The following is a 27978-nucleotide window of genomic DNA, read 5'->3' on the forward strand; positions in this document are numbered from 1 at the left end:
GGCAGGTACTGTCAGAGTCATGTTCGTGGATACAATAAACATGGATACTAGTGATCCCCTCCTATGTGCGGAGGCTTGCTTTCTCTGCATTCAATTTATGAGCATGGACAGCTTGTTTTGCCCTCAACACCCAGTTCTCAAGTGGGGGTGGAGCGACTTGTAGAAGAGAATTCCCAGTGTTCAAGGGGCCCAAATGCGTAACTTCCTCTCTGTTTTCTATATAGGATAAAACATAGAAAGGCTGCTCCATGTATAATAGTACAGAAAGATATTTTATTCAAGATCGTCAAGGAAAAACCAACATGTTTCGAGAGTTGTCCCATTTCTTCAGGGCTATGAATATATAAAACCATATGATACGCAGATATAATCATTGTCTGATTCAAAAAAAATTATAAAATAATTGTGTTGCTTTAGATAAAACATTGATTTTATCTATGGTTTCATACTGTACATTCATAAGCTCTGAAGAAGGGGCAACTGACGAAATGCGTTGAATTTGCCTTGGCGATCTTAAATGAAATAAAATTTTAGAATTTTTATACAGTACATGGAGTGGCTCTCCTACCCTTTTTCCTAAAGGCCAAGACCATTCTCAGAAAATCTATTTATTAAAAAAATATTATATTAATATATTGCGTCAAACACTCCTAATATGATCATTTCCCATGACAGCGCCATCTAGCGGCCACGATACAGGTTCTTCTGAGGTATTTAAAGAACTACTAACTACTACTACCATTAGATGGCACATGCAACCATTGGAAGTAATCATATCAGAAAAACTATGGCAATTTTTGTGAATGTTTGTCCCATTCGTACAGCAATTGTTTTATACATAGACTTCAAGGACCTGCCACTTGGCTCCAACCTACAAAATTAAAACCTTTTAAATACACCCGGAGTGATCCAGAGCTCCTCATCCCCTAAAGAATTATCTGTTTCTTGTGAACTGGGAAGTGAATGTGAGAAATGTATCAGGCCCTCGGGCTACATTGCAGGCAGAGTTCCTAAAGCACCTTACAGGGTCATTGGGTGTGTACTTCCTGAAATAATCCCTGTGTAACTTCTCTCTCTCTCTCTCTCTCTCTCTCTACTAACCATGTCACTAGCGGAGGTGAGCAATCTTACAACTATGGAAGTTCTGTATGGAAGAGAGAGCGAAGAGGCTGAAGTGGGTGTGTCTGAGAATTTCCCCCATGCATTGCAAGCATAGGTTCCCAGTTTGCCATGTTTTCAAGTGGGGTGGACTGGTGGATAAGAGCACACAAAAACTATTAAGACGCTATAAATAAACACACAGAGCAATGTGACAAGGTAATCTTTACAAACATAGACATTATATAAAGTACAGGGTTATATAGGACAGCAGACTGTAAAAAGTAAGGCAAGACGCTTTATGGATCACCTAGAAGGAAAAGGGGGTACCGGGTCATCCTGGTTAGTTGTACAGAAATTAATGCAAACCCATTATTGGCCACCATTTTGTCGCTTGAACAATGCCTCTACCTAATAACTTCCTGGGAATTGTTGACCTAACAGAAGAACCTGCTGACTGATGGCTTAGCAAAATATGAGTTGGGTTCTAAAAATGGCTGCCACCTTTGTGTGCAGTTAAAAGGTACCTGTCAGGAAAGGAAATTGTAGGTGCCATGGCTGGCTTGGCTTTTAAAGTTGTAGGTCTTCATTCATCCTGGAGGCTACAGTCCCTATAAACTAAGTCAGACATGGTAGGTCCTATATTTCAATCCTTGAAGCTCCCCTTTAAGGAGGACGTCAACCACATTCATTATTGACATTCAATACATTGTCGAAAGGAACATTTACTGAATGTTGCCAAAGCAGGAGTGCCCTTTACCTTGATAACCCCACCCAATGCTGCCAATGTAGTCTGAAACGTCAACTCCCTCCAAGGGGTGGGAGAACTGAGAGTTTCTTCTATCTCTGGAGGTTGCCATATAATTGGTTATTGATTTATGAACCGAGACCAGCAGGTATGTGTGTAGTTCCCTAGACCCCAACCATGGAAGGAGGTTGTCCAATCAGGGAACTGAACAGCCATCTCAAGGGGTGGATGAACCAAGCATTTCTTCCATCTCTTGAGGCTGCCATAATTTTGGTTATTTACTGAGACCAGCTGGTATGTGTACAGTTTCCTAAGCCTTAACCTTTGGAGGAGGTTGTCCAATTAGAGAATTGGACAACCAACTCAAGGGGTGGGTAAAAGAGGGGTTCTTCCATCTCTGAAGGCTTCCATTTTATTGGTTATTGACATAGACCAGCTGGTATGTGTGTGGTTCCCTAGGCCTCAACCATGGAAGGAGGTTGTCCAGTCAGAGAACTGAACAGCCAACTCAAGGGGTAGGTGAACTAAGCGTTTCTTCCATCTCTTGAGGCTGCCGTATCATTTGTTACTTACTGAGACCAGCAGGTATGGGTACGGTTTATTAAGCCTCAACCATTGGAGGAGGTTGTCCAATTAGAGAAGTGAACAACTAACTCAAAGGGTGGGTGAACTGAGCATTTCTTCCATCTCTGAAGGCTTCTATATTATTGGTTATTGACCAACACCAGCAGCTATGTGTGTGGTTCCCAAGGCCTCAACCATGGAAGGAGGTTGTCCAGTCAGAGAACTGACCAGCCAACTCAAGGGGTAGGTGAACTAAGCGTTTCTTCCATCTCTTGAGGCTGCCGTATCATTGGTTACTTACTGAGACCATCAGGTATGGGTACGGTTTCCGAAGCCTCGACCATTGGATGAGGTTGTCCAATTAGAGAATTGAACAACCAACTCAAAGGGTGGGTGAACTGAGCATTTCTTCCATCTCTGAAGGCTTCTATATTATTGGTTATTGACCGACACAAGCAGCTATGTGTGTGGTTCCCAAGGCCTCAATCAATCATGGAAGGCGGTTGTCCAATCAGACAATTGAACAACCAATTCAACTTCTACACCATCTTCGAGGTTAAGATGTGGAGTATCCCTAGACACGACCTAAGGGGCACTCACGAATGTTCTAAAAATCCTTTACTTGGCGCCATGGATGATGGATGATGGCGACTGGAAGTCCTCCCGTTTGACAGATTGTTTGAACAAAGGTTTCATGCTTTTATTTTTTTAACTTGGTTGGTGGTATGCTGGTGGTTTATTGGAGTTCCGGTAATTTAGAAGGCTTCAGCATTGGCCCATGACTGTACTTCATACAGTTTCTATTAAACTCTATCTAAAGTCGATTTTTTAATTTTTTTTTGGATTGGAGCGGTCAAGGGTTGGAGCCACCATTAGGTCTTTATTTAGCTCATGAAAGAGATTTTCCATCAATATCTGGATGGAACAGCTATCAGGAAGAAAATCTCTTCAAAGCAAAGGGAAATGGTAGCTGCCACCTCCTGTTTTGGTGAAAGCCTTGGAATTTTTTGGACTTCCCACCACATTATGCCCCTATGACAATGACCACCACGACAAAAATAAATGGTTAATCCCCCCAACAGAGATACAGGTAGTAATTCTTCCACATTTCATCCAAAACTAAAAAAAAAAGCTTTAGATAGAATTCAACCAAAATTAAAGGCTACCAAATTTTTAGGAAATCCTGCAATTTCGATGGTAAATTCGGTTGGAGTATTCTTACAAAAATTGGCAATTTTTTTCGTGGAAAGGGGTGCAAATTTGGATAAACACCTTTGCTTGGAAAAAGGTAGGAAGTTCCCAGGCGGACATAACATTTCTTGAAAGTCTAAAGTTGACCTCTGCTGAGTACGGGAAGCTTTTAGGACCAAAAATGATAGTTGACTTGACTGCTTACGTACCCGCTCATGTCATTAACCTTTCCCCACCCCCCACCCCCTGAGCTTACACAGCAGGATACAAAAAATGAATGCTTAGGGTATTATGAAACCAACTAATCCACAGCATCAGCATTCTTCCTTCCCAGATGGTTCCTGGTTCCTTCTTGGCGTGCCAAGTCCTTAATAGTACGACTCTTTCTCCACCCATCCTGGAAACATAATAATAATAATCAGGAATAATCAGAAACTGAAACAAAAATATAAAGTAGACCTTTACCATTTTAAACTTTTATTGATCCTGAAGATCGGGGTCCTGGTCATGATAGACATAAGTCTTAAGGGGTCTAGTCAGGAGTCAAGAAGGGGGTCAAGTTCAAGAGTTGCTGATCATAGAAAATGCGAATAATCCCCCTAATGTGTCTAATATGTATATTTTCTATGATCACCAGCTCCACCTAGTGGCTATAATGTTGTATTTTCCTGATTGCGGTAATACATGAAAATACTGCATTATGGCCACTAGATGGAGCTGATGATCATGAGAAATACACATATTAAATATATCAGAGGATTTTTTTGCATTTCCTATGACCAGCAAGTCCATCTTAGTGGCCATAATGCAGTATTTTCTACAGTATTTGAGGAAAATGCTGAATTATGGCCACTAGATGGAGCTGATGATCATAGGAAATACAGGTCCATCTTAGTGGCCATAATGCGGTATTTTCTACAGTATTTCAGGAAAATGCTGAATTATGGCCACTAGATGGAGCTGATGATCATAGGAAATACACACATTGGAGATATCAGGGGGATTATTCACATTTCCTATGATCCGCAAGTCCATCTAGTGGCCAAAATGCGGTATTTCTAATCTTTTTTAAGGAAAATGTTGCATAATGCCCACTAGATGGCGCTAACGATCATAGGAAATACACATATTAGACATATCAGGGGGATTATTCACATTTCCTATGATCTGCAAGTCCATCTAGTGGCCAAAATGCGGAATTCTCAAAAAAATGTAAGGAAAATGCTGCATAATGCCCACTAGATGGAGCTAACGATCATAGGAAATACACATATTAGACATATCAGGGGGATTATTCACATTTCCTATGATCCGCAAGTCCATTTAGTGGCCATAATGCGGTATTTCTAACCTTTTTTAAGGAAAATGCTGCATAATGCCCACTAGATGGAGCTAACGATCATAGGAAATACACATATTGGACATATCAGGGGGATTATTCACATTTCCTATGCTCCGCAAGTCCATTTAGTGGCTATAATGCAGTATTTCTAATGTTTTTAAGGAAAATGCTGCCTAATGCCCACAAGATGGAGCTAACGATCATAGGAAATACACATATTAGACATATCAGGTGGATTATTCACATTTCCTATGATCCGCAAGTCCATCTAGTGGCCAAAATGCGGTATTTCTAAATTTTTTAAGGAAAATGCTGCATAATGCCCACTAGATGGAGCTAACGATCATAGGAAATACACATATTAGACATATCACGGGGGGTTATTTGCATTACCTATTACAGTAATACCTTGGATTGGAAGTAACGCAGTTTGCTAACGTTTTCGCAATACAAGCTATTATTTTTTTTTTCAATCCTGACTCGGTTTGCGAGCGTTGTCTGGCAAGACCAGCAGGATTCAAGCCAATGGGTGTGCAGTACCGCATTTGGCCAGGAATGGTGGGGAGCGCCGGTGCCACTTGGAGCCGCTCGAATACACTTGAAAAAAGACTCAGAAACACTCCATTCCCGAGTGCATCCGAGCGGTCTCCGAGTGTTTCTAAATGTCTCCGCCCCCCCCCCACCTCTGGCCAAATGCGCTACTGCATACAATAGCAGTCACTGTGGAACGAATTATCTGAGTTTCCATTGACTCCTATGGGGAAACTCGCTTTGATATACGAGTGCTTTGGCTTACAAGCATTCTTCTGGAACGAATTATGCTCGTAATCAAAGGTACCGTTGTATTGTCAGCTCCATCTGGTGGCCATAATGTGGTTCTTCCTGGGGTATTTCAGGAAAATACCTCATTATGGCCACTAGATGGAGCTGACGATCATAGGAAATACACATATTAGACATATCAGGGGGATAATTTGGATTTCCTATGACCAACAAATGGAATATGTTCCTGAAATACCTCAATTTGGGAAAATACCACTTTATGGCCACTAGATGGAGATGACGATCATAGGAAATACATAGAATAGGCACATCACAGGGATTATTCACAGAAACTTGTGAAATCAGAAGACATCAGCACAGCACATTTTTGTGATAAGTAGACCTCTGAGCGTTTCTTTCTTCATAAATGTCAGAGCTTGTCTAAGTTAGAAGCCCGGGGACTGTCCTACATGACTGATGAGACCTTCCAGGAGAATAATCTGTGTAATGTTAAGTTGTGTAATGTTAGAACGGGCCACCTACTCCATGGATGTAAACACTGTCATGGCCACCGTGATTGAGACATCCAACATTTCAGTTTTAATCTTCTTCTAAAAGACGGGACCACAGGGAACACTTGAAAATTAATAATGGAGCTGAGGATTACAGAAATGTTCTAATGTCCCCCTACAGTCACACACTATTATTATACATGTATATAGCTCTGACATATACCGCAGTGCTGTACTAAAATCTCTCAGCCGGTCACCAGAGGAGCTTACACACTAATGTCCCCCCCACAAACACACAAAATTATTATTATACATTTATATAGCTCTGATATATACCACAGTGCTGTACAGAGAACACCGAGCCAGTCACATCAGTCTCTGCACCAGAGGATCTTCTCCACCAGTTGGTGCTGTTTTGAAAGGGGCTGTTGGCTCACTCTGCTTTGCTCTCAGTTGGAGGAAACATTAAGCCTGGGCCTGTCCTGCAGGCTTCTCCCCCCAACCACCATACAGTGGGCGGGGGAAGATGAAGGTGGAGGCTCTCCAGAGGCACTGAGGCCTACTCCATGTGCTAAAGCTGCAATGGATACTGGGCCTGTCCCTATACAAGAGGAATCCTTATCAGTCTTCCAGGATAAAGTGGTGAACAGACTTTGCCGCATTGCTAAGGAGGAACAGAAACTTGCTGTCATGAAAGAGGATCTTAGGAAAAAGAAATCCCTGCACAGTAATGCCGCGTACACACCGTCGGATTTTCCGACGGGAAATGTTTGATGGGAGCTTGTTGTCGGAAATTCCGACCGTGTGTAGGCTCCATCGGACATTTTCCGTCGGAATTTCCGACAAACAAAATTTGAGATCTGGATCTCAAATTTTTTCCACAACAAAATCCGTTGTTAGAAATTCCGATCGTGTATACACAATTCCGACGCACAAAGCTCCACGCATGCTCGGAATCAAGCAGAAGAGCAGAATTGGCTATTGAACTTAATTTTTCTTAACTCGTCGTAGGTGTTGCACGTCACCCCGTTCTTGGCGATCGGAATTTCCAATAAGATTTGTGCGACCGTGTGTATGCAAGACAAGTTTGAGCCAACATCCTTCGAAAAAAAAAAAAAACATGGATTTTGTTGTCGGAATGTCCGATCGTGTGTACCTGCCACAAGTCTGGAAACAGTAATGCCGCGTACACACGATCGGACTATCCGGCGGACCAGAGTCCGCTGGACAATTCGACCGTATGTGGGCTCCAGCGGACTTTTTCTTCCCAAAAGTGCGGCGGACTTTGAAAGAAGACTTGACTCAAAATTGGACTCGGTTTTCCGACAGACAATCCGCTCTTCTGTGTGCTAGTCTGCCGGACTTTCCAAATGAACGGACTAGCCCACACACGGACTAAAGTCTGTTCATTTTTAACATGACTTCAGGTACGATGGGACTAGAGAAGGAAGTCAATGTCGCCGCTTCCATCAGCGAGATTGACACCTTGCGAGCCCCATGGGGCTGGTATGGGTTTTAAGGATAACCCCCTACGGCGAAAAACGGCGCGGGGTCCCCCCAAAGTACATTCCAGACCCTTATCCGAGCATGCAGCCCAGCCGGTCAGGAAAGGGGGTGGGGACGAGCGAGCGCCCCCCCCCCCCTGAACCGTGCCAGGCCGCATGCCCTCAACATTGGGGGGGTGGGTGCTTTGGGTGCAGGGCGGCCCCCCCACCCCAAAGCACCTTGTCCCCATGCTGATTAGGACAAGGGCCTCTTCCCGACAACCCTGGCCATTGGTTGTTGGGGTCTGCGGGCGGTGGGCTTATCGGAATCCGGGAGCCGCCTATGTGAATGAATATGGGGTACACCGTACCCCTACCCATTCACCTGAGGGAAAAAGTGTCAATTAAAAAAAACACACTACACAGGTTTTTAAAGTAGTTTATTAGGCAGCTCCGGGGATCTTCTTCCGACTTCGGGGATCTTCTTCCGACTTCGGGGGTCTTCTTCTGACTTCTCTGCGCTTTCCGGCCTCTTCTCCCGCTGTCCGGTTCTTCTGCCGGGCTCCTCCGCTATCTTCTTCCAGCTCTTTTACTAGCGTTGGCCCGGTCTTCTCGTTCGTCGTCGCCGTCTTCTTCTTCTTCTTCCTTCTTCTCTTCTTCCAATGTTGACACGACGCTCTCTCCCGCTGTAATGCCGGGGACACGTTGCGCAGCGACTTATATAGGCATAAGGGGCGGGGTCACCGAGGGATGTCACACGATGACCCTGCCCCTTATGATGTCACCATCCCAGCATCCCCCGGTGCTGTACAGAGAACAATGAGCCATTCGCCAGAAGAGCTTACACTCTAATGTCACCCACAGCCACACACTATTCATATTATAGATTTATATAGCTCTGACATATACTGCAGTGCTGTACAGAGAAAACAAATCCATTCGCCAGAATAGCTTACACTCTAATGCCCCCCCCCCCCACAGTCACCCACTATTATTATTATATATTTATGTAGTGTAAAGTGCTGTCCAAACTGTTGGCGCTATATAATAATACTATACTGTAGCTCTGACATATACCATGGTGCTGTACAGAGAACACAGCCAGTCACATCAGTCTGTGCACCAGAGGAGCTTACAATCTAATGCCCTCCCACAGTCACCCACTATTAGTATACATTTATATAGCACTGACATATACCGCAGTGCTGTACAGAGAATAAAGGTGTAGGGATGAGCCAGTCCTCTGTGCAAAAAAAAAAAAAGGTTCAGTGATATAATAATATCTGTCTACATGAAAGGTCAGGAAATCCGAGTTGCGATCGTCCTTACCTCCGGGGTCCCGACGCAAGATGAATTTGCGCACTTCGTCATACACGAAGATGAGTAAGCTGTACGGGAAGGCACAGAACCACCACGTCACCCTGTCATGGGGGGAAAGGAAAAGAAACGTTTGTTTAATGCATTGGATAAAAAAATTGCTGCCCCGAGCTCCTACATATCATTTCCATCCTAGACAAAGATCACATGGACTGCATTGTGGGTGTTTGTCATTATTAGAGCCTGCATGGAGGATCTTGTCTTTGGTCAGACTTATGTATTTAGTGCTCTCATGATAACTCATTTTTTTTTTTTTATCATAATTAATTTCTTAATTTTTTTTTGTTATCATAACTAATTTCTTTTTTTTTCCATAACTAATTTTTTTGTATTTTTTTTATCATAATACATTTTTTTTATCATAACTAATTGTTTTTCTTTATTTTTTATCAGAACTAATTTCTTTCTTCTTTTTTTTATCAGAACTAATTTTTATTTTTTTTAATTATAACAATTTTTTTATCATAACTAATTTCTTTTTTTTTTTTATCATAACTAATTTTTTTCCCATAACTGTTTTTTTATCATAATTAATTTATTTTTATTTTTTATCATAATTCATTTCTTTTTTTTTAATCATAACTAATTTATTTATTTATTTTTTTTTATCAGAACTGATTTCTTTCTTTTTTTTATCAGAACTAATTTTTATTTATTTTTATTTTTTTTAATCATAACAATTTTTTTATCATAACTAATTTCTTTTTCTTTTTTTATCATAATTAATTTCTTTTTTTTTTTAATCATCACTAATTTCTTTTTCTTTTTTTTTTAATCAGAACTAATTTCTTTCTTTTTTTTTATCCTAACTAATTTCTTCTTTTTTTTTGAAGCATAACTAATCTAATTTTTTTTTCTATTTTATATCACAACTAATTTCTTTTTTTTTTATCATAACTAATGTATTTTTATTTATTTTTTATCATAAATAATTTTTTTTATAACTAATTTCTTTTATTTTTTTATCATAAATAATTTCTTTCTTTTTTTATCATAACTAATTTATTTATTTTTTATTTTTTATCATAACTAATTTCTTTCTTTTTTTATCATAACTAATTTCTCTCTTTTTTTTTATCATAAATAATATTTTTTTTATTTTTTTTAATCATAACTAATTTCTTTTTATTTATTTTTTATCATAAATATTTTTTTTTATCATAACTAATTTCTTTTATTTTTTATCATAACTAATTTCTTATTTTTTTTCTTTTTTATCATAACTAATTTCTTTCTTTTTTTTATCATAACTAACTTCTTTCTTTTTTATCATAAATAATTTCTTTTTTAAAAATTTTTTTAGTCATAACTAATTTATTTTTATTTATTTTTATCATAACTAATTTTTTTTATCATAACTATTTTTTTTTTATCATAACTAATTTTTTTTTATTTTTATTTTTATCATAACTAATTTCTTTCTTTTTTTTATTTTTTTTTATCATAACTAATTTCTTTCTTTTTTTATCATAACTAATTTCTTTCTTTTTATTTTATTTTTTTATCATAACTAATTTCTTTCTTTTTTTTTTTTTTTTATCATAACTAATTTCAAGCAGAACTCCAGTTGAACAGCTAAATACACAGCCAGAATTGTGAACATTGGTCATTCTGTTAGGCTAGTCGTGTGTAATAATAGGAAGCTAGCAGCACCCCCTGCTGGATATATAAGGTAACTGCACCAAGGAGGCATTAGTAAGCTCCTACAGAATCCATGAGCACCCTATTATGTATATATCCCGCTCCCTCATACGGTGGGGACTCTCCTACTTTTGATGCCTCCGTTCCTCTTATTGGTCTTATGTTCAGATCTATATATTAAAATAAAATGTTTTATTTAAAGCAGAGCTCCGGGCAGATTTAAAAGACACAAAATGCAACTCTGCAATTATTAATACATCAGTAAATGTTGTTTTTAAAAATCCAAGCAGTATAAGTAACTGAACATGACCAGGTATTCCTATACAGCAGGGCTGGGATGTGAGAGGAAGAAGCGGCACAAGGAGCCAATGAGTTCATGTGCTGGCCACAAGCATGCTGGTAGCAGGAGAAAGCAGAGTGACCGAGCGGTGCTGCTTCTTTTCACTGTCCAGGATGAATGATGCTCTGGCCATCAGAACGAGGACATCTAGTGGAAGAATAAAAGTACTGCAGGGGACGTCTCTAGATTGAAAGTGAATATTGCTGGCCATCAAGCCAAGGACATCTAGTGGAGGAATAAAAGTACTGCAGGGGACATCTCTAGATTGAAAGTGATTGTTGCTGGCCATCAGAATGAGGACATCTATTGGAGTAATAAAAGTACTGCAGGGGGAATTTCTAGCTTGAAAGTGAATATTGCTGGCCATTAGAATGAGGACATCTAGTGGAAAAATAAAATGACTGCAGGGGACATCTCTAGATTGAAAGTGAATATCGCTGGCCATCAGACTGAGGACATCTAGTGGAAAAATAAAATTACTGCAGGGGACATCTCTAGATTGAAAGTGAATATTGCTGGCCATCAGACTGAGGACATCTAGTGGAAGAATAAATGTACTGCAGGGGACATCTTGGGATGGAAGGTGAATATTGCTGGCCATCAGACTGAGGACATCTAGTGGAAGAATAAAAGTACTGCAGCGGACATCTCTAGATTGAAAGTGAATGTTGCTGGCCATCAGGCTAAGGACATCTAGTGGAAAAATACAATTACTGCAGGGGACATCTCTAGATTGAAAGTGATTATTGCTGGCCATCAGACTGAGGACATCTAGTGAAAAAATAAAATTACTGCAGGGGACATCTCTAGATTGAAAGTGAATATCGCTGGCCATCAGAATGAGGACATCTAGTGGAGGAATAAAAGTACTGCAGGGGGCATTTCTAGATTGAAAGTGAATATTGCTGGCCATCAGAATGAGGACATCTAGTGGAAAAATAAAATTACTGCAGGGGACGTCTCTAGATTGAAAGTGAATATTGCTGGCCATCAAGCCAAGGACATCTAGTGGAGGAATAAAAGTACTGCAGGGGACATCTCTACGTTGAAAGTGAATATTGCTGGCCATCAGAATGAGGACATCTAGTGGAGGAATAAAATTACTGCATGGGACATCTCTAGGTTGAAAGTGAATATTGCTGGCCATCAGAATGAGGACATCTAGTGGAGGAATAAAAGTACTGCAGGGGACGTCTCTAGATTGAAAGTGAATATTGCTGGCCATCAGACTGAGGACATCTAGTGGAAAAATAAAATTACTGCAGGGGACGTCTCTAGATTGAAAGTGAATATTGCTGGCCATCAGAATGAGGACATCTAGTGGAAAAATAAAATTACTGCAGGGGACGTCTCTAGATTGAAAGTGAATATTGCTGGCCATCAGACCGAGGACATCTAGTGGAGGAATATATGTACTGCAGGGGACACCTCTGGATGGAAGGTGAATATTACAGTAAAAGCTGTTTTTAAAAGACACGGGCTGCCAAAAAAGGGTAGGTGCTTTGCCTCTTCTTTTACAATGTGCTCCTTATGTGTTAGTGCCCTTGATCTACTCACTTGAGAGGGTACATTCGGAGGGCCACATCCATCCCCGGGCAGTAGGACAGGAAAGCAGCGAGCGCCGTCTCTTCAAGGAGCCCAAATATCAAAATCTTGTTCCTGGGGAGAGACAGGTCTGGTCAGAGGTGGCCATAAATACGACCCCCTTAGCTGCTACCATTACAGAAATGCAAATACAACCCCCCGCCCCCCAAACGTATCCCTTTTCTGGGGCTCTCCGGATTCTGACCAGCTGCTGACTCACTGGCCCCTCCCCCTTTTAGATAAGGGCGGACATAAAAGTAAAGGGGAGACACTGATTGGCTGCCTCTGCCTGAGCAGCCAATAGGTGCCTCACACAGGACCTGATGTTTCCTGCAGGAGGAAATGAGAGCGAGATGGGAGCCGGAGAATCCCAGGAGGTGCCTAGGGAGGTTCAACTGCCATTTTTTTTTTTTTTTTTAAACAGGAGCCACAAAGGGGATTGGCCGACCTGAATTTTTGACTGTAAGCCGATTGGCCAATTTTTGTTTCCCCCGCCAATGCTCTTACTTCATTCCTTGCTGGAAGACGGAATTCCTTCTGGTCTTACAGATGATCAAATCGGCCCACTGGACCACCACGATGCTGGCGAAGAACGCCGTGTGACACGTGAATTCCACCACCTTCCGCTGCTCGTAGGTCTGGGGGGGAAAAAATGGCAGGAGACTAAGCGAATGGCGCCGCCTGACATAGAAAAACATCAAAAATGGGTGTTGCCCATATCGACCAGTCAGGAGATTAGCAGCTGGCCATGCATGTGGAAATCCAATCAATCGATCAGTCAACCGTTTCAATTATTTTGCAATTGAAAAAGAATAGAATGAATAAATTGCGCTTTGTTTTGTGGAAGAAACCCCTGATTGGACGCGGCAGAAAGTCACGTGATGGGGGTACCTGGTTTTACAACTATTACGGTTGATTACGGTTTGTTTCATTCCAAATTGAAATTCGGGAATTCGGAATGTACCCGAAATTTCAACAGTTATGAATTTAAACAAATCCGAATAATAGTAGTTTTCAAATCGAATTCTAATTTCTGAAAAGAATAAAATAGAATAGAAAATAAAGGAATAGAATAGAAAAAAATAGAAAAGAATTAAATAGAAAATAAAAGAACAGAATAAAATAGAATAGAAAATAAAGCAACAGAATAGAAAAGAATAAAATAGATAGAATATAACCATCTTCTGAAATTCGAATTTCAAATAGAATAAATTAGAATTTGAATTGAATAGAAAAGAAAATAATAGAATAGAATATGATAGAGTAAAACAGAACAGAATACAAAATAAAAGAATAGAAAAAAAAATTGAATAGAAAGAAAATAGAGCAAAACAGAATGAAATAGAAGGGAAAATAAAAGAACAGAATATAATAGAATAGAAAATAAAGCAACAGAATAGAAAAGAATAAAATAGATAGAATATAACCATCTTCTGAAATTCGAATTTAAAAATAGAATAAATTAGAATTTGAATTAAATAGAAAAGAATAGAATAGAAAATAAAATAATAGAATAGAATATGATAGAGTTAAACAGAATACAAAATAAAAGAATAGAAAAAAAAGAATAGAGAAAAACAGAATGAAATAGAAGAGAAAATAAAAGAACAGAATATAATAGAATAGAAAATAAAGCAACAGAATAGAAAATAATAAAATACATAGAATATAACCATCTTCTGAAATTCGAATTTCAAATAGAATAAATTAGAATTTGAATTAAATAGAAAAGAATAGAATAGAAAATAAAATAATATAATAGAATATGATAGAGTAAAACAGAACAGAATACAAAATAAAAGAATAGAAAAAAATTGAATAGAAAAAAAAAGAATAGAGCAAAACAGAATGAAATAGAAGAGAAAATAAAAGAACAGAATGTAATAGAATAGAAAATAAAGCAACAGAATAGAAAATAATAAAATAGATAGAATATAACCATCTTCTGAAATTCGAATTTCAAATAGAATAAATTAGAATTTGAATTGAATAGAAAATAATAGAATAGAAAATAATAGAATAGAATATGATAGAGTAAAAAAGAACAGAACACAAAATAAAAGAATAGAAAAAAATAGAATAGAGCAAAACAGAATGAAATAGAAGAGAAAATAAAAGAACAGAATATAATAGAATAGAAAATAAAGCAACAGAATAGAAAATAATAAAATAGATAGAATATAACCATCTTCTGAAATTCAAATTTTAAATAGAATAAATTAGGATTTGAATTGATTTGAAAAGAATAGAATAGAAAATAAAATAATATAATAGAATATGATAGAGTAAAAAAGAACAGAACACAAAATAAAAGAATAGAAAAAAATAGAATAGAGCAAAACAGAATGAAATAGAAGAGAAAATAAAAGAACAGAATATGATAGAACAAACAATAAAGGAACAGAATAGAATAGAATAAAATAGAAAGAATATAACCATCTTCTGATATTCGAATTTTGAATAGAATGAATTAGAATTTCAATTGAATAGAAAAGAATAGATAGAATAAGATGGAATGAAATGGAATAGAAAGAATATAATAATATAACCGTTTTCCAAAATTTGAATTTGGAATAGAATAAATTTGAATTCAAATAGAATAGAATAGAATAAATAATAAAAAAGAATAGAATAGAATAGAATAGAAAGAATATAATATTATAACTATTTTCCAAAGTTTAAAATTCGAATAGAATTCATTCGAATTTGAATAGACTAGAAAGGAATAGAATAGAATAAACAATAGAGAAGAATAGGATAGAATGAAATAGAATATAATAATATAACCGTTTTCCAAAATTTGAATTTCGAATAGAATAAATTCAAATTCAAATAGAATAGAAAAGAATTGAATAGAATAAACAATAGAAAATAATAGATTAGCATAGAATGAAATAGAAATAATATAATAATATAACCGTCTTCCAAAATATGAATTTGGAATATAATTAATTTGAATACAAATAGAATAGAAAAGAATATAATAGAAAGGAAAAGAATAGAATAGAAAACAAAAGAATAGAATGGAATAGAAAGAATGTAACCATCTTCCAAAATTCGAATTTCAAAAAGAATAAATTCGATTTCCAATGGGATTTTAAAAATTCAAATCGATTCAAATTGAAATAAACGAAATAAATTCTGAAAACAAATTAATTTATGTAAATAGTTCTAGTTGATTCTCTATTTAATCAGCACTTTATTCTTAAAATCACTTTGGATCACTTTACTGATTACAAAGTGTTTGTAATTGTCACATGTGTGGCCAATCTCAAATCTCCGCATCCAACTTGTAACAGGAAAATCGGCAGTTGGAATGTGGTCGGTCCACGTTCGCTGGGTTTGGTTGAAGTTTGGTTTGTTTTAGTAGCGTTGGCGCCGCGGGTAGTCGGCGTTCCCGTACATACCCACTCCTGTCCGTAGCTGTCTTCTACGTCGTTCATTGAGCGATCGTCCCAGTCCAATCGGATCCCGAGCAACCGAGACGGCAGGAAGCCGTTTTCCGCCAGGATGACAAAGTAGGTGAAGAAGCCACCCAGAGCCTGAATCATACCTGAAAAGAAAGGCGATATCAATGGGGGGGGGGGGGGGAGAGCCAACACGGGGCAGATCATTTCATTTACTAAAGGGGTCTAAATAATTCCCCATACAGATGTCTTCAGCCTTTGCATTGGGCACAACAAATAATCACTGTATTGTTGGTAATATGATTACCAGCTCCATCTAGTGGCCATAATGTGGTACTTTTTTTTTCCAATTAAGGTATTTCCGAACAATACCTCATTATGGCCACTAGATGGGGCTGATGATCATAGGAGATAATCATAATACAAAAATTGCTATTGCCTGAGCAAATGCCGGAGACATCCACACAGTGCACTTTTTATAAATATTATTTATTTGTTACAGGTACTTTATATAGGACCAGCGCTTTATATATGTATTGTACATTCACATCAGTCCCTGCCCTCAAGGAGCTTGCAATCTAAGGTCCCTAAGATTACACATAATAGGGCCAATTTAGACAGGAGCCAATTAACCTATCAACCTATCCTTGGAATGTGGGAGGAAACCCGGAGTACCCGGAAGAAACCCACACAGACACAGGTAGAACATGCAAACTCCAGGTAGGTAGTGTCAGGATTCGAACCTAGGCGGAAGTGCTAACCACTTGGCCACTGCGCTGCCATAAACTCATTAGATTAGAATAATTGTAATTTCCTGTTGGGATTCAATCATTTCCCTTTGGGATGAATAAAGTATTCTGATTCTGTACAAGGGCTCCACCTTGTGGTGTATTCTGGAACTGCCATATATAAAGTACAGTGGAAACCTCAAATTGCATGTAAACGCGGTTTACGAGCGTTTCGCAATATGAGCTATTTTAAAAAAGAAATAAAAATCCTGACTTGCTTTGCAAGCGCTGTCTCGCAAGACGAGCAGGATTCAAGCCGCTGGGGTGTACAGTACCGCATTTGGCCAGAGGTGACGCTCGGAGATGCTCGGAGATGCTCGGAGACACTTGGTTCCCGAGTGTCGCCAAGCGCCTCTGGTGCACCCGCACATCTGGCCACATGCGGTACTGCATAGACAAGCAGTGGCTGTGGAACTGATTATCTGAGTTTCCATTATTTCCTATGGGGGAACTTGCTTTGATATACGAGTGCTTTGGTTTACAAGCGTTCTTCTGGATCGAATTATGCTCGTAATCCAAGGTATTACTCTATATAACTTGTGGCACTCTCATCCTTTTTATATATATATATATATATATATATATATATATATATATATATATATATATATATAAAGGATGAGAGTGCCACAAGTTGATGATAAGACCAGTATAGATTTATTAATCTTAATAAAAGATCAGAAGGTAAATCCAACACGTTTCAGGGGCTCAACTCACTCTTCAGCAGGGCTTAAAGTAGAACTGAAGGCAAAGCTTTTTTTTTTTTAAGCATTGGATAGAGTAGAGAGGGGTTAGAACGCATGTCCGTTTTTTTTTTCTCCCTACTGTGGGGAGATTTCTCTTTACTTCCTGTCCCAGAGACGCAACAGGAAGTGACAGTAAATCTCTCCAAATCCGATGTCCCCCAATGGAAGATTTCTCCTGCATTCCTGCTCTGGTGACAACTATAACATTTTGGATTTCCCATGAGTTTCTGACAGTGGTCACCAGGAGAAATACTCAGAGTTAATCTCACCAGCAGGGACACAGACAACAATAAAAACCTGACTGGGGCTCTAACCATTACCTACGTTATCCAAAAAAATAAAATAAAATGGTTTTAGATACACTTAATCAGAATGTCACAACACATCATACGGAGAGCTCTGTATACAATCAGCTGGCATCACATGACCAGCAGCTTTGGAATGCAACAGAAGAAGGTCCACAACAAAACCCTATGTATGGAAAGTGAAAACAGCCCCAGCCCAGGGCTCCTTCCAAGCCACACACCTCCAACGCGTTTCGTCCCACCCATGGGGCTTAAAGTTGGGGTAAAGGTAGAAGGTGTGTATTCTACGCATTAAGATAAAAAGCCCTTCGGTGTGCAGCTCCCTCCTCAGCCACCCTAACACTTACCTGAGCCTCATCTCTATCCTGTGATGTCCACGTGTGCCTCGCGGTCTGGGACTCTCCCTCTTGATTGGCTGAGGCACCATTGATGTCAAACTCGGTTAGCCAATCAGGAGAGAGAGGGTGTGGGGGCCGAACCGCAGCTCGTTGTGTCTGAATAGATACACTGAGCTGCAGCTCGGCTCGGGGTGCCCCATAGCAAGCTGCTTGCAGTGGGGGCACCCAACAGGAGGGAGGGGCCAGGAGCTCCAGCCAGAAGAGGAGGATCTGGGCTGCTCTGTGCAAAACCAATTGCAACAGAGCAGGTAAGTATAACATGTTTGTTATTTTAATAGAATAAAAAAAACAGAGACTTTGCAATCACTTTAAGCCCCATGGCAAGGGTGAAACGCGTTGGGACATGCCCTAGGCTGAGCTACATCCCTTCCCATGGGGAGGGCGAAACGCGTTGGAAATGGCCTAGGCTGAGCTACATCCCTGCCTGCACTCCCAGGGGCTGATAGCAGATGAGGAGCTGTCTGAGGTTTGCACTGCCCCCACAGCTTTAGTATAGGCTTACAGCAGCTCTGGACTGGCTTATCGGTTTGGCATTGAGACATGCCGAGCTGTAGTCAATAATATTGGTGGGCGGGGTCAGGTTTTTATGGAGGACACAAATGTTTTTGCGAACAGGTGGAGTGGGCGTTTCTAGACAGGCTGTATTTGCATAGGTAACACCCACATGTAATGCTGAGCCTCCAAGATTGAAAGAACTGAAATCAATAAATGAAAGGGGAGGGGCCAGTGAAGGTCAGGCTGGGAAGGGGTGGGCCAGAGAAGGTAACTCTTGGAAAGGGGTGGGCCAGGGACAGTCAGGCTGGGAAGAGGCAGGCCAGGGATAGTCAGGCTGGGATGGGGCAGACCAGGGACAGTCAGGCTGGGAAGGGGCGGACCAGGGACAGTCAGGCTGGGAAGGGGTGGGCCAGGGACAGTCAGGCTGGGAAGAGGCGGACCAGGGACAGTCAGGCTGGGAAGGGGCGGACCAGGGACAGTCCGGCTGGGAAGGGGCGGACCAAAGACAGTCAGGCTGGGAAGGGGTGGGCCAGGGACAGTCAGGGTGGGAAGGAGCAGGCCAGGGACAGTCAGGCTGGGAAGGGGCGGGCCAGGGACAGTCAGGCTGGGAAGGGGCGGGCCAGGCACAGTCAGGCTGGGAAGGGATGGGCCATAGACAGACAGGCTGGGAAGGGGCAGGACAGGGACAGCCAGGCTGGGAAGGGGCGGACCAAGGACAGTCAGGCTGGGAAGGGGCGGGTCAGGAACAGTCAGGCATTGAAAGGATGGGCCAGGGACAGTCAGGCTGGGAAGGGGCAGACCAGGGACAGTCAGGCTGGGAAGGGGCAGGCCAGGCACAGTCAGGCTGGGAAGGGATGGGCCATAGACAGACAGGCTGGGAAGGGGCAGGACAGGGACAGCCAGGCTGGAAAGGGGCGGGCTAGAGACAGTCAGGCTAGGAAGGGGCAGACTAGGGACAGTCAGGCTGGGAAGGGGTGGGCCAGGGACAGTCAGGCTGGGAAGGGGTGGGCCCAGAGACAGTCAGGCTTGAAAGGGGTAGGGCGGGCCAGTCAGGCTGGAGAGGAATAGTCTAAATGATGCTGGACATCCTGCAGCCAGGAAATGAGGCGGGGCTCTATCTGACTTGCTGCAGTTTCTAATGCACATTGTGAGGAGCTCACAGGGTGCAATGAAATCAGAGTAAGCCATTCCCATGCAGGAGAGGAGCCGGTAAGACAGGAGGGAAGACCAGAGGTCAGATTTAAAATGCAAATGAGGGTTTAGGGCTTCCCTTTGCCATTCCTCTTCTGCATGCTTGTTCCAGGGCCGGCGTCTCTAAGCCCAGCCAGGCACTTAGCATTTTCAGGCAGAAGTCAGCATTAGCAGCCTCTGTGTCTGAGCACAGGTCTTCTATAATAAGATCTTTCTCTTTAAAAAAAAAAGTAAGTTTCAAAGAAAACCGAGCTCATTTCCTAAGCGCTCTCGCGTACCCTGCCGGGGCGTCGGCGGGGAGCGATTAATCCCACAAATAACATTTATTTTAGCGGCTTCGATACAAAGAAAGCCCCGACAGTTAGGAGCACTTGTATTATTCACAGAATTATGTTTGGCTGAGTTTTAATATAACCGCACGGCTCCCTGCGTCCGCCACGCCCCTCGCCGCTCGCCGCTCGGCTGTTATCTGTAATTTACTTCTGTAGGCGTAATCCATCTCTGCAGCTCATAACTGCAAAATAAAGTCGGCTTCTTTTTTTATTTTTATTCCTCTCTTTCGAAAGCTGCGCTAATTAACAAATGGAAGCTGCGGGGAATCAAATTTTTCAGCAGCGCGTGGAACACACCGAATCTCCGTCGCAATCGTATTGCTGTCTGTGTTCGCTTAACAGGGATTTCCGCTCACTTCCTGTTCAGGTGACGGGTGTAAGAGAGAACAGGAAGTAAAGGAAGGATGAGAGCGTTACAAGTTTGTGATCAGTCCACTATAGATTACTCTTGCTGAAAGAGCAGAAGGTAAAGTCAACGCATTTCGGACGCTCAACCCTCCCTTCATCAGGAGCTATCACAGTCTTTCCTTCCGTCTCATGGGCATCAGGAAAACTGAGGACATCTTGTGGCCAATAAGAGGTACTGCATGGGAAATCACATGGAGTTGTGGTGTACGCTCATTATGAATGCAGGAGGGCGATAAGTGTAACACTGAAGTGAAATACGTTCTCCAGTAGAGTGTGGAAAGTTCACAACCTCCATCAGGTTTGTATTGCTGTCTGTGTCCTCAGATCATACTAACGCATTTCGGACACTCAACCCTCCCTTCATCAGGAGCTATCACAGCCCTTCCTTCCGTCTTCTGGGCAACAGGAAAACTGAGGACATCTTGTGGCTGATAAGAGGTACTGCAGGGGGGAAATCACAAGTGTGTGCACTCTTTATGAATGCAGGAGGGTGATAAACGTAACCCTGAAAATAAATACATTCTCCAGTAGAGTGTGGAAGGTTCAGAACCTCCATCAGGATTGTATTGCTCTCTGTGTCCTCAGAAGTTATCAGAAGGTCAAGCCAATGCATTTTTGGGGGTTCAACCCTCCCTTCATCAGGAGCTATCACAGCCCTTCCTTCCGTCTTCTGGGCATCGGGAAAACTGAGGACATCTTGTGGCCAATAAGAGGTACTATGGGGGGAAAATCACATGGAAAGGTATGTGTGCTTATTATGAATGGAGGGGGGTGATTAGTGTAACCCTAAAGAGAAATGCATTCTTCAGTAGAGTGTGGAAGGTTCACAACCTCCATCAGGTTTGTTTATGCTGTCTGTGTCCTCAGAAGGTCAAACTAACGCATTTCAGGGACTCAACTCTCCCTTCATCAGGAGACATCACAGTCTTTCCTTCCGTTTTCTTGGCATCAGGAAAACTGAGGACATCTTGTGGCCAATAAGAGGTACTATGGGGGGAAATCACAAGGAAAGGTGTGTGTGCTTATTATGAATGCAGGAGGGCAATAAGTGTAACTTTGAAGAAAAAATGCATTTTCCAGTAACATGTGGAAGGTTTATAACCTCCTTCAGAATTGTATTGTTGTCTGTGTCCTCAGAAGGTATCAGAAGGTCAAACCAACGCATTACAGGGGCTCAACTCTCCCTTCATCAGGAGCTATCACAGCCTTTCCTTTCCGTCTTTTGGCCATCAGTCAAACAGGAAAACTGGGGGCATCTTGTGGCCAATAAGAGGTACTGCGGGGGGGGGATCTCACATGGAGAGGTGTGTGCGCTCATTATGAATGCAGGAGGGCAATAGGTGTAACCCTGAAGAAAATGCATTTTCCAGTAACATGTGGAAGGTTTATAACTTCCATCAGGATAGTATTGCTGTCTGTGTCCTCAGAAGGTCAAACCAACGCATTACGGGGGGCTCAGCTCTCCCTTCATCAGGCACTAATCACAATCTTTACTTCCCTCTTCTGGGCATCAGTCAAATAGGAAAACTGATGGCATCTTGTGGCCAAAAAGTGGTACTGCAGGTCAAAGTTATTGCCCACTGCTGACTTCTTAGTCAAAAGTTGTCCTTTAACTGAAAAGACATAGCTGTTTCTCATAAATGTGTAACAGGCTCTCATAAAGCTTTTAGATTGCCTAGACTTACCAATCTGCCCATATGCCATGCTAATGAGGCGCTCGTTCACCAGTTTGTCCGTTCGAGGGTTCCTGGGTTGCCTTTTCATAATGTCGCTTTCGGCAGCTTCATACGCCAGCGAGATGGCGGGCACCTAGTGCGTAAAAGAAAAGAAATTGGGTCACGTGACACTTCATCCCGCCACCATGACTAGGTAGCCACCGCACAAAGTGGGGAACAGTGACACTGAGAGGGTGAAGTGGAATCACCCACCCCCCTCCGCCTTGCCATCTCTTCTTCCAATGAGCCGATTGTAAGCTATGTGCCACTAAAGCTGATCTCAGGCAATGCATACAATATTTACTGTCTACTGGCAGGAGACATGAGTTTTCTCTGCTGCAGTTCAGTAACACTTACAGGTCTGATCCCCTCCCCCCCCCCCCCCCCCAGCCCCATGACCAGAAAGCGAAAGGAGAAGCAGCAGACCGATGAGCTTATCTTCTCATCCACTCTGCTCTCTCCTCCTGTCAGCATGCTCCCTGCCCCGGGGCTCCTTGTGCTGCTTTCTTCCTCTCTTTTAGTTAGTGAGACTGCATATAAGCACCTACCATGTCTGTGCCCAGATCAATACATAGGATTGTGACGGTGCCCAGAGGCAGAGGGATGTTGGCGATGATAAAGAATAAGAACGGCGTGATCTCCGGAATGTTACTGGTCAGGGTGTAGGCGATGGACTTCTTCAGGTTGTCAAAAATCAGCCGACCTGGGATTAAAAAAAAAAAAAGAACCAAATCAGCTGTACCAAGCAACTAATTATACATTTATTATTACACTTAGTTACAGAGATTCGCTGATGATGACTGTGCACCACAAGAGCTTACACTCCAATGTCCTCACCAGAGTCATACACACTTCTGGTTCTACAAACCTTCTTCCACGCCCGTCACAATGGAGGCAAAGTTATCGTCCAATAGGATCATGTCCGCAGCTTGTTTGGAGACATCCGACCCCGCTATGCCCATAGCCACGCCGATATCAGCTTTTTTCAGAGCCGGAGAGTCATTCACGCCGTCCCCAGTCACCGCCACAATGGCGCCCTGCAGAGGAAAACGCAGTGAGAGTTTGAGCAGCAAGAAAGGCTGTCGCCATTGGTGTTCCCTGTGTGACAGTGGCTGCCACCATTGGTGTTCCCCATGCTACAGGGGCTGCCGCCATTGGTGTTCCATGTGTGACAGTGGCTGCTGCCATTGGTGTGCCCCGTGCTACAGAGGCTGCCACCATTGGTGTTCCCCATGCTACAGAGGCTGCCACCATTGGTGTTCCCCATGCTACAGGGGCTGCCGCCATTGGCATTCCCTGTGTGACATCGCCTGCCGCCATTGGTGTGTACCGTGCTACAGAGGCTGCCACCACTGGTGTTCCCCATGCTACAGGGGCTGCCGCCATTGGCATTCCCTGTGTGACAGCGGCTGCCACCATTGGTGTTCTCCATGCTACAGGGGTTGCCGCCATTGGTGTTCCCTGTGTGACAGTGGCTGCCACCATTGGTGTTCCCCATGCTACAGGGGCTGCCGCCATTGGTGTTTCCTGTGTGACAGTGGCTGCTGCCATTGGTGTGCCCCATGCTACAGAGGCTGCCACCATTGGTGTTCTCCATGCTACAGAGGCTGCCACCATTGGTGTTCTCCATGCTACAGGGGCTGCCGCCATTGGCATTCCCTGTGTGACATCGCCTGCCGCCATTGGTGTGTACCGTGCTACAGAGGCTGCCACCACTGGTGTTCCCCATGCTACAGGGGCTGCCGCCATTGGCATTCCCTGTGTGACAGTGGCTGCCACCATTGGTGTTCCCCATGCTACAGGGGTTGCCGCCATTGGTGTTCCCTGTGTGACAGTGGCTGCCACCATTGGTGTTCCCCATGCTACAGGGGCTGCCGCCATTGCTGTTCCCTGTGTGACAGTGGCTGTTGCCACAGGTGTTCCTGGTGCTACAGAGGCTGCCGCCATTGGCGTTCCCCATGCTACAGGGGCTGCCGCCATTGGTGTTCCCTGTGTTACAGTGGCTGTTGTCACAGGTGTTCCCGGTGCTACAGAGGCTGCTGCCATTGTTCCCTGTGCTACAGGGGCTGCTGCCATTGGTGTTCCCTGTGTTACAGTGGCTGCCGCCATTGGTGTTCCCTGTGCTGCAGAGGCTGCTGCCATTGTTCCCTGTGCTACAGGGGCTGCTGCCATTGGTGTTCCCTGTGCTACAGAGGCTGCCACCATTGGTGTTCCCCATGCTACAGGGGCTGCCGCCATTGGCATTCCCTGTGTGACAGTGGCTGCCGCCATTGGTGTGCCCCGTGCTACAGAGGCTGCCGCCATTGGTGTTTCATGTGCTACAGAGGCTGACACCATTGGTGTTCCCTGTGCTACAATGGCTGCTGCCATTGTTGTTCCCTGTGCTACAGAGGCTGCTGGTGTTAGTGTTCCCTGTGCTACAAAGGCTGCCGGCATTGCTGTTCCCTGTGCTACAGAGGCTGCCACTATTGGTGTTCCCTGTGTGACAGCGGCTGCCACCACTGGTATTCCCTGTGCTACAGGGGCTGCCACCATTGGAGTTCCCTGTGTGACAGCAGCTGCCGCCATTGGTGTTTTTTTGGAAAATACTAGTTTCCTGGCTTTCCTGTTGATCCTCTGGCTTCTCTGGGCCAGAACAACTATACAGAGAATGATTGGCTACAAGCCAATGTGGGTGTTCCCAGGCAGCGGGGTGTACCTGTCTCTGACAACCCTCCACAATGATCAGCTTCTGCTGCGGCGAGGTGCGGGCGAAGACGATCTCCGTGTGGTTCTTCAGGATGTCATCCAGCTGCTCCGAGGTGAAGTCCTTCAGATCCGACCCGTGGACCACACACGCCTTCGCCTCTCTGCAACAAAACAAAACAAACCAGAATTATCTTCTTTTTTTTTTTTTAATCCAACAAACGTCTTCTGTATTTTATTCCACGTTTGGTTATAATGTAACAACTTTTGTATCAAAGTAAATTAAAAGTGGTTGTAAATCCTTCTATGTACCCAGTGCAGTGACCGGCCCCAGGTACATAGAGATGAAACAAATCCTCCTATGTACAATGTGCATGTTTATCTGCAGTTTTCTCTACATCTGTACAAAGTGCAGAATTTATATAGCTTGTCTGAGCTTTCAGAAAGCAGGGGGTGGGGAGCTGATTGGAGGGAAGAGACGCCCCCCCCCCTTCAAAAAAGCACATAGGAACAGAGCTGAGGCCGTTAATCACAGACTGTGTACTGGAGCTCCCTCCCCTGTCACCTTTTTATCTCATGGTGTCAGGGACTTAGGACCCATGGCTAATCAGATCTTATGACTCACGGCCAATCGGGTCTCTGGACACGCTTCCTGGTTGGCTGGATTAGGGGGGCGGCACCCCTGATAGAGATAGATAGATAGATAGATAGATAGATAGATAGATAGATGCAGTATATATAGATACAGTATATATATATATATATATATATATATATATATAGAGAGAGAGAGAGAGAGAGAGTAATCATTTTGTAAAGTTGACTCTTTGTTGCCACCATCGCACAACTCATGCTCTCTATTTTCATATTCAACTGCAGAAGCTCCCTCTTGCGGCCACAGACTTATCAGACGGCGCAGTCAGCTTCCTTACTGAACGACTGCTGAGACTGCACCAATTTAAAAGACAGGACACCTAGAAATCGTGTTATGTGATTTGCTATGTGTTCAGAAGATCTATTCTATAGCTATGCACTAAAATGAGTGGAGCAGTAAAGTACAAGCACTGTGCAGCACTACACGGTAAGCTTTTTTCCAGCTGGTCTGAGTGTTTAGGATGCTGTAATAGTCAAAATGAATCCAATTCTGCTGGCAAGTGATTGTCTTTTGCTAGGCTTGGCCAAAATAATAAAAAAATTTGATTGGTGGGATGGGGCTGATGGATGTATTGGGAACATTATAGCTAAAAACGTTACACAAGTAGTACCCAAAACCTGCCACTGGGTGGCGACAATGTCCTACCTATACATATATTAGCGCGCAATCATTTAATGAAATGCTGCAGTGTTCTAATTAGTTCACAGGGGTCCCCCTGGCAGCATATCCGTCTTCATTGTCCATAGGGTAAGATGTTAAAAGTGAGCCCTTAGGCCCCTTTCATGCGTTTTAGCGCTAAAAATAGCACCTGAAAAGCGCCTCTCATGCCTCCCCAGTGTGGAATCCGGAGTGCTTTCACATTGGGGGCGGTGCGATTGCAGGACGGGAAAAAAAGTCCTGCAAGCAGCATCTTTGGGGCGGTGGGGGAGCGCTGTATACACCGCACCCAAAACGTGATGCCCATTGAAATGATTAGGCAGCGCTGCCAAAGCTCCTGCAAAGCGATTCGGCAGCTCCGCAACACGGGCGCTTTTAAACTTTTCTTTGGCCGCTAGCAGGGGGTTAAAAGCACCCCGCTAGCAGTCGAAAAGCACCGCTATAACAGAGTTACAGTGCCGCTAAAACTCAGGGGAGGGCTGGCAGCCCATTGAACCACAGAATCAGCTCACCATCCACGCCCATCTGGTTTTATAAAGGATATTGATGTTATGAAGCAAGACAAATATGCTACATTGTGGTAACATAATTTAATGTTAATAGCAACAAAGGAGATTTAACAAAAATAATGCATCAATGCAGCCTCACCAGTGCCCATCAATGCAGCCTCATCAGTGATGAGTGCCCATCAATGCAGCCTGATCAGTGCCCATGAATGCAGCATCACCAGTGCCCATCAGTGCAGCCTCATCAGTGCTCATCAATGCAACCCCATCAATGCCCATCAATGCAGCCTGATCAGTGCCCATTAATACAGCCTTGCCAGTGCCCATCAATGCAGTCTCACCAGTACCCATCAATGGAGCCTGATCAGTGCCCATCAATGCAGCCTGATCAGTGCCCATCAATTCAGCCTCATCAGTGCAGCCTCATCAGTGCCCATTAATGCAGCTTGATTAGTGCCCATCAATGCAGCATCACCAGTGCCCATCATGCAGCCTGATCAGTGCCCATCCAATGCAACCTCACCAGTGCCCATAAAATGCAGCCTGCAGTGCTGAGAGAGGAGGGGTGCCCTATTACACAGAGCTGGGGTCTCCTGCTTACCCAGTGCGGCCGTTATCACCAGTGTGCTGTCTATCATAGGAGCCGGGACTTGGTATTACAGCGGCTACGCCAGGTAAGTTGGAGATCTCCACTCTGTGTAATCCAGCAGAGCTCAACCCCCCGAGGCAGCCCAAAAAAAACTGTCAGCAATTGAATTGCCACCCTGCCCCCTGGCCCAGCCTAGCCCATCCCTGTATGTAATAAATATATATATATATACAGTATATCAGATTTTATAGATTGATAACACTCTGCTAAAAATAATGCTTTGGTCCTGGGAATTTATTCACTTACCTGGGATTGACCTGATTTACTGGGATGTTAAGGCGAGCTGCGATGTCCTCCACAGTCTCGTTACCCTCGGAGATGATACCCACGCCTTTAGCGATGGCCTTGGCGGTAATTGGGTGGTCGCCAGTCACCATGATGACCTGTTAGGCAGAAGT

General features: G+C 42.9%; 1 protein-coding gene across 1 annotated transcript in view; it reads right to left on the bottom strand.

Annotated features, from left to right (window-relative positions):
- Positions 1–1306: 1306 nt before the first annotated feature.
- The window catches only part of LOC143942717 (sodium/potassium-transporting ATPase subunit alpha-2-like), a 51577-nt gene continuing 24905 nt past the window's right edge, over positions 1307–27978 (bottom strand). Inside the window, exons 13-22 of the mRNA XM_077464097.1 lie at positions 27827–27963; positions 25127–25277; positions 23297–23465; positions 22977–23131; positions 22399–22522; positions 16051–16196; positions 13151–13281; positions 12617–12718; positions 9031–9122; positions 1307–3998 (exon numbers count right to left, since the gene is read on the bottom strand). Coding sequence (XP_077320223.1) covers positions 3970–3998; positions 9031–9122; positions 12617–12718; positions 13151–13281; positions 16051–16196; positions 22399–22522; positions 22977–23131; positions 23297–23465; positions 25127–25277; positions 27827–27963 — 1236 coding nt within the window. The 3' untranslated portion in view covers positions 1307–3969. The remainder of the gene's footprint in view (positions 3999–9030; positions 9123–12616; positions 12719–13150; positions 13282–16050; positions 16197–22398; positions 22523–22976; positions 23132–23296; positions 23466–25126; positions 25278–27826; positions 27964–27978) is intronic.

This window comes from Lithobates pipiens, unplaced genomic scaffold, assembly GCF_037356315.1.
Source record: "Lithobates pipiens isolate NorthernLeopardFrog02 unplaced genomic scaffold, aLitPip1_a1.2 Scaffold_30, whole genome shotgun sequence".
NCBI classification, from domain to species: Eukaryota; Metazoa; Chordata; class Amphibia; order Anura; family Ranidae; genus Lithobates; species Lithobates pipiens.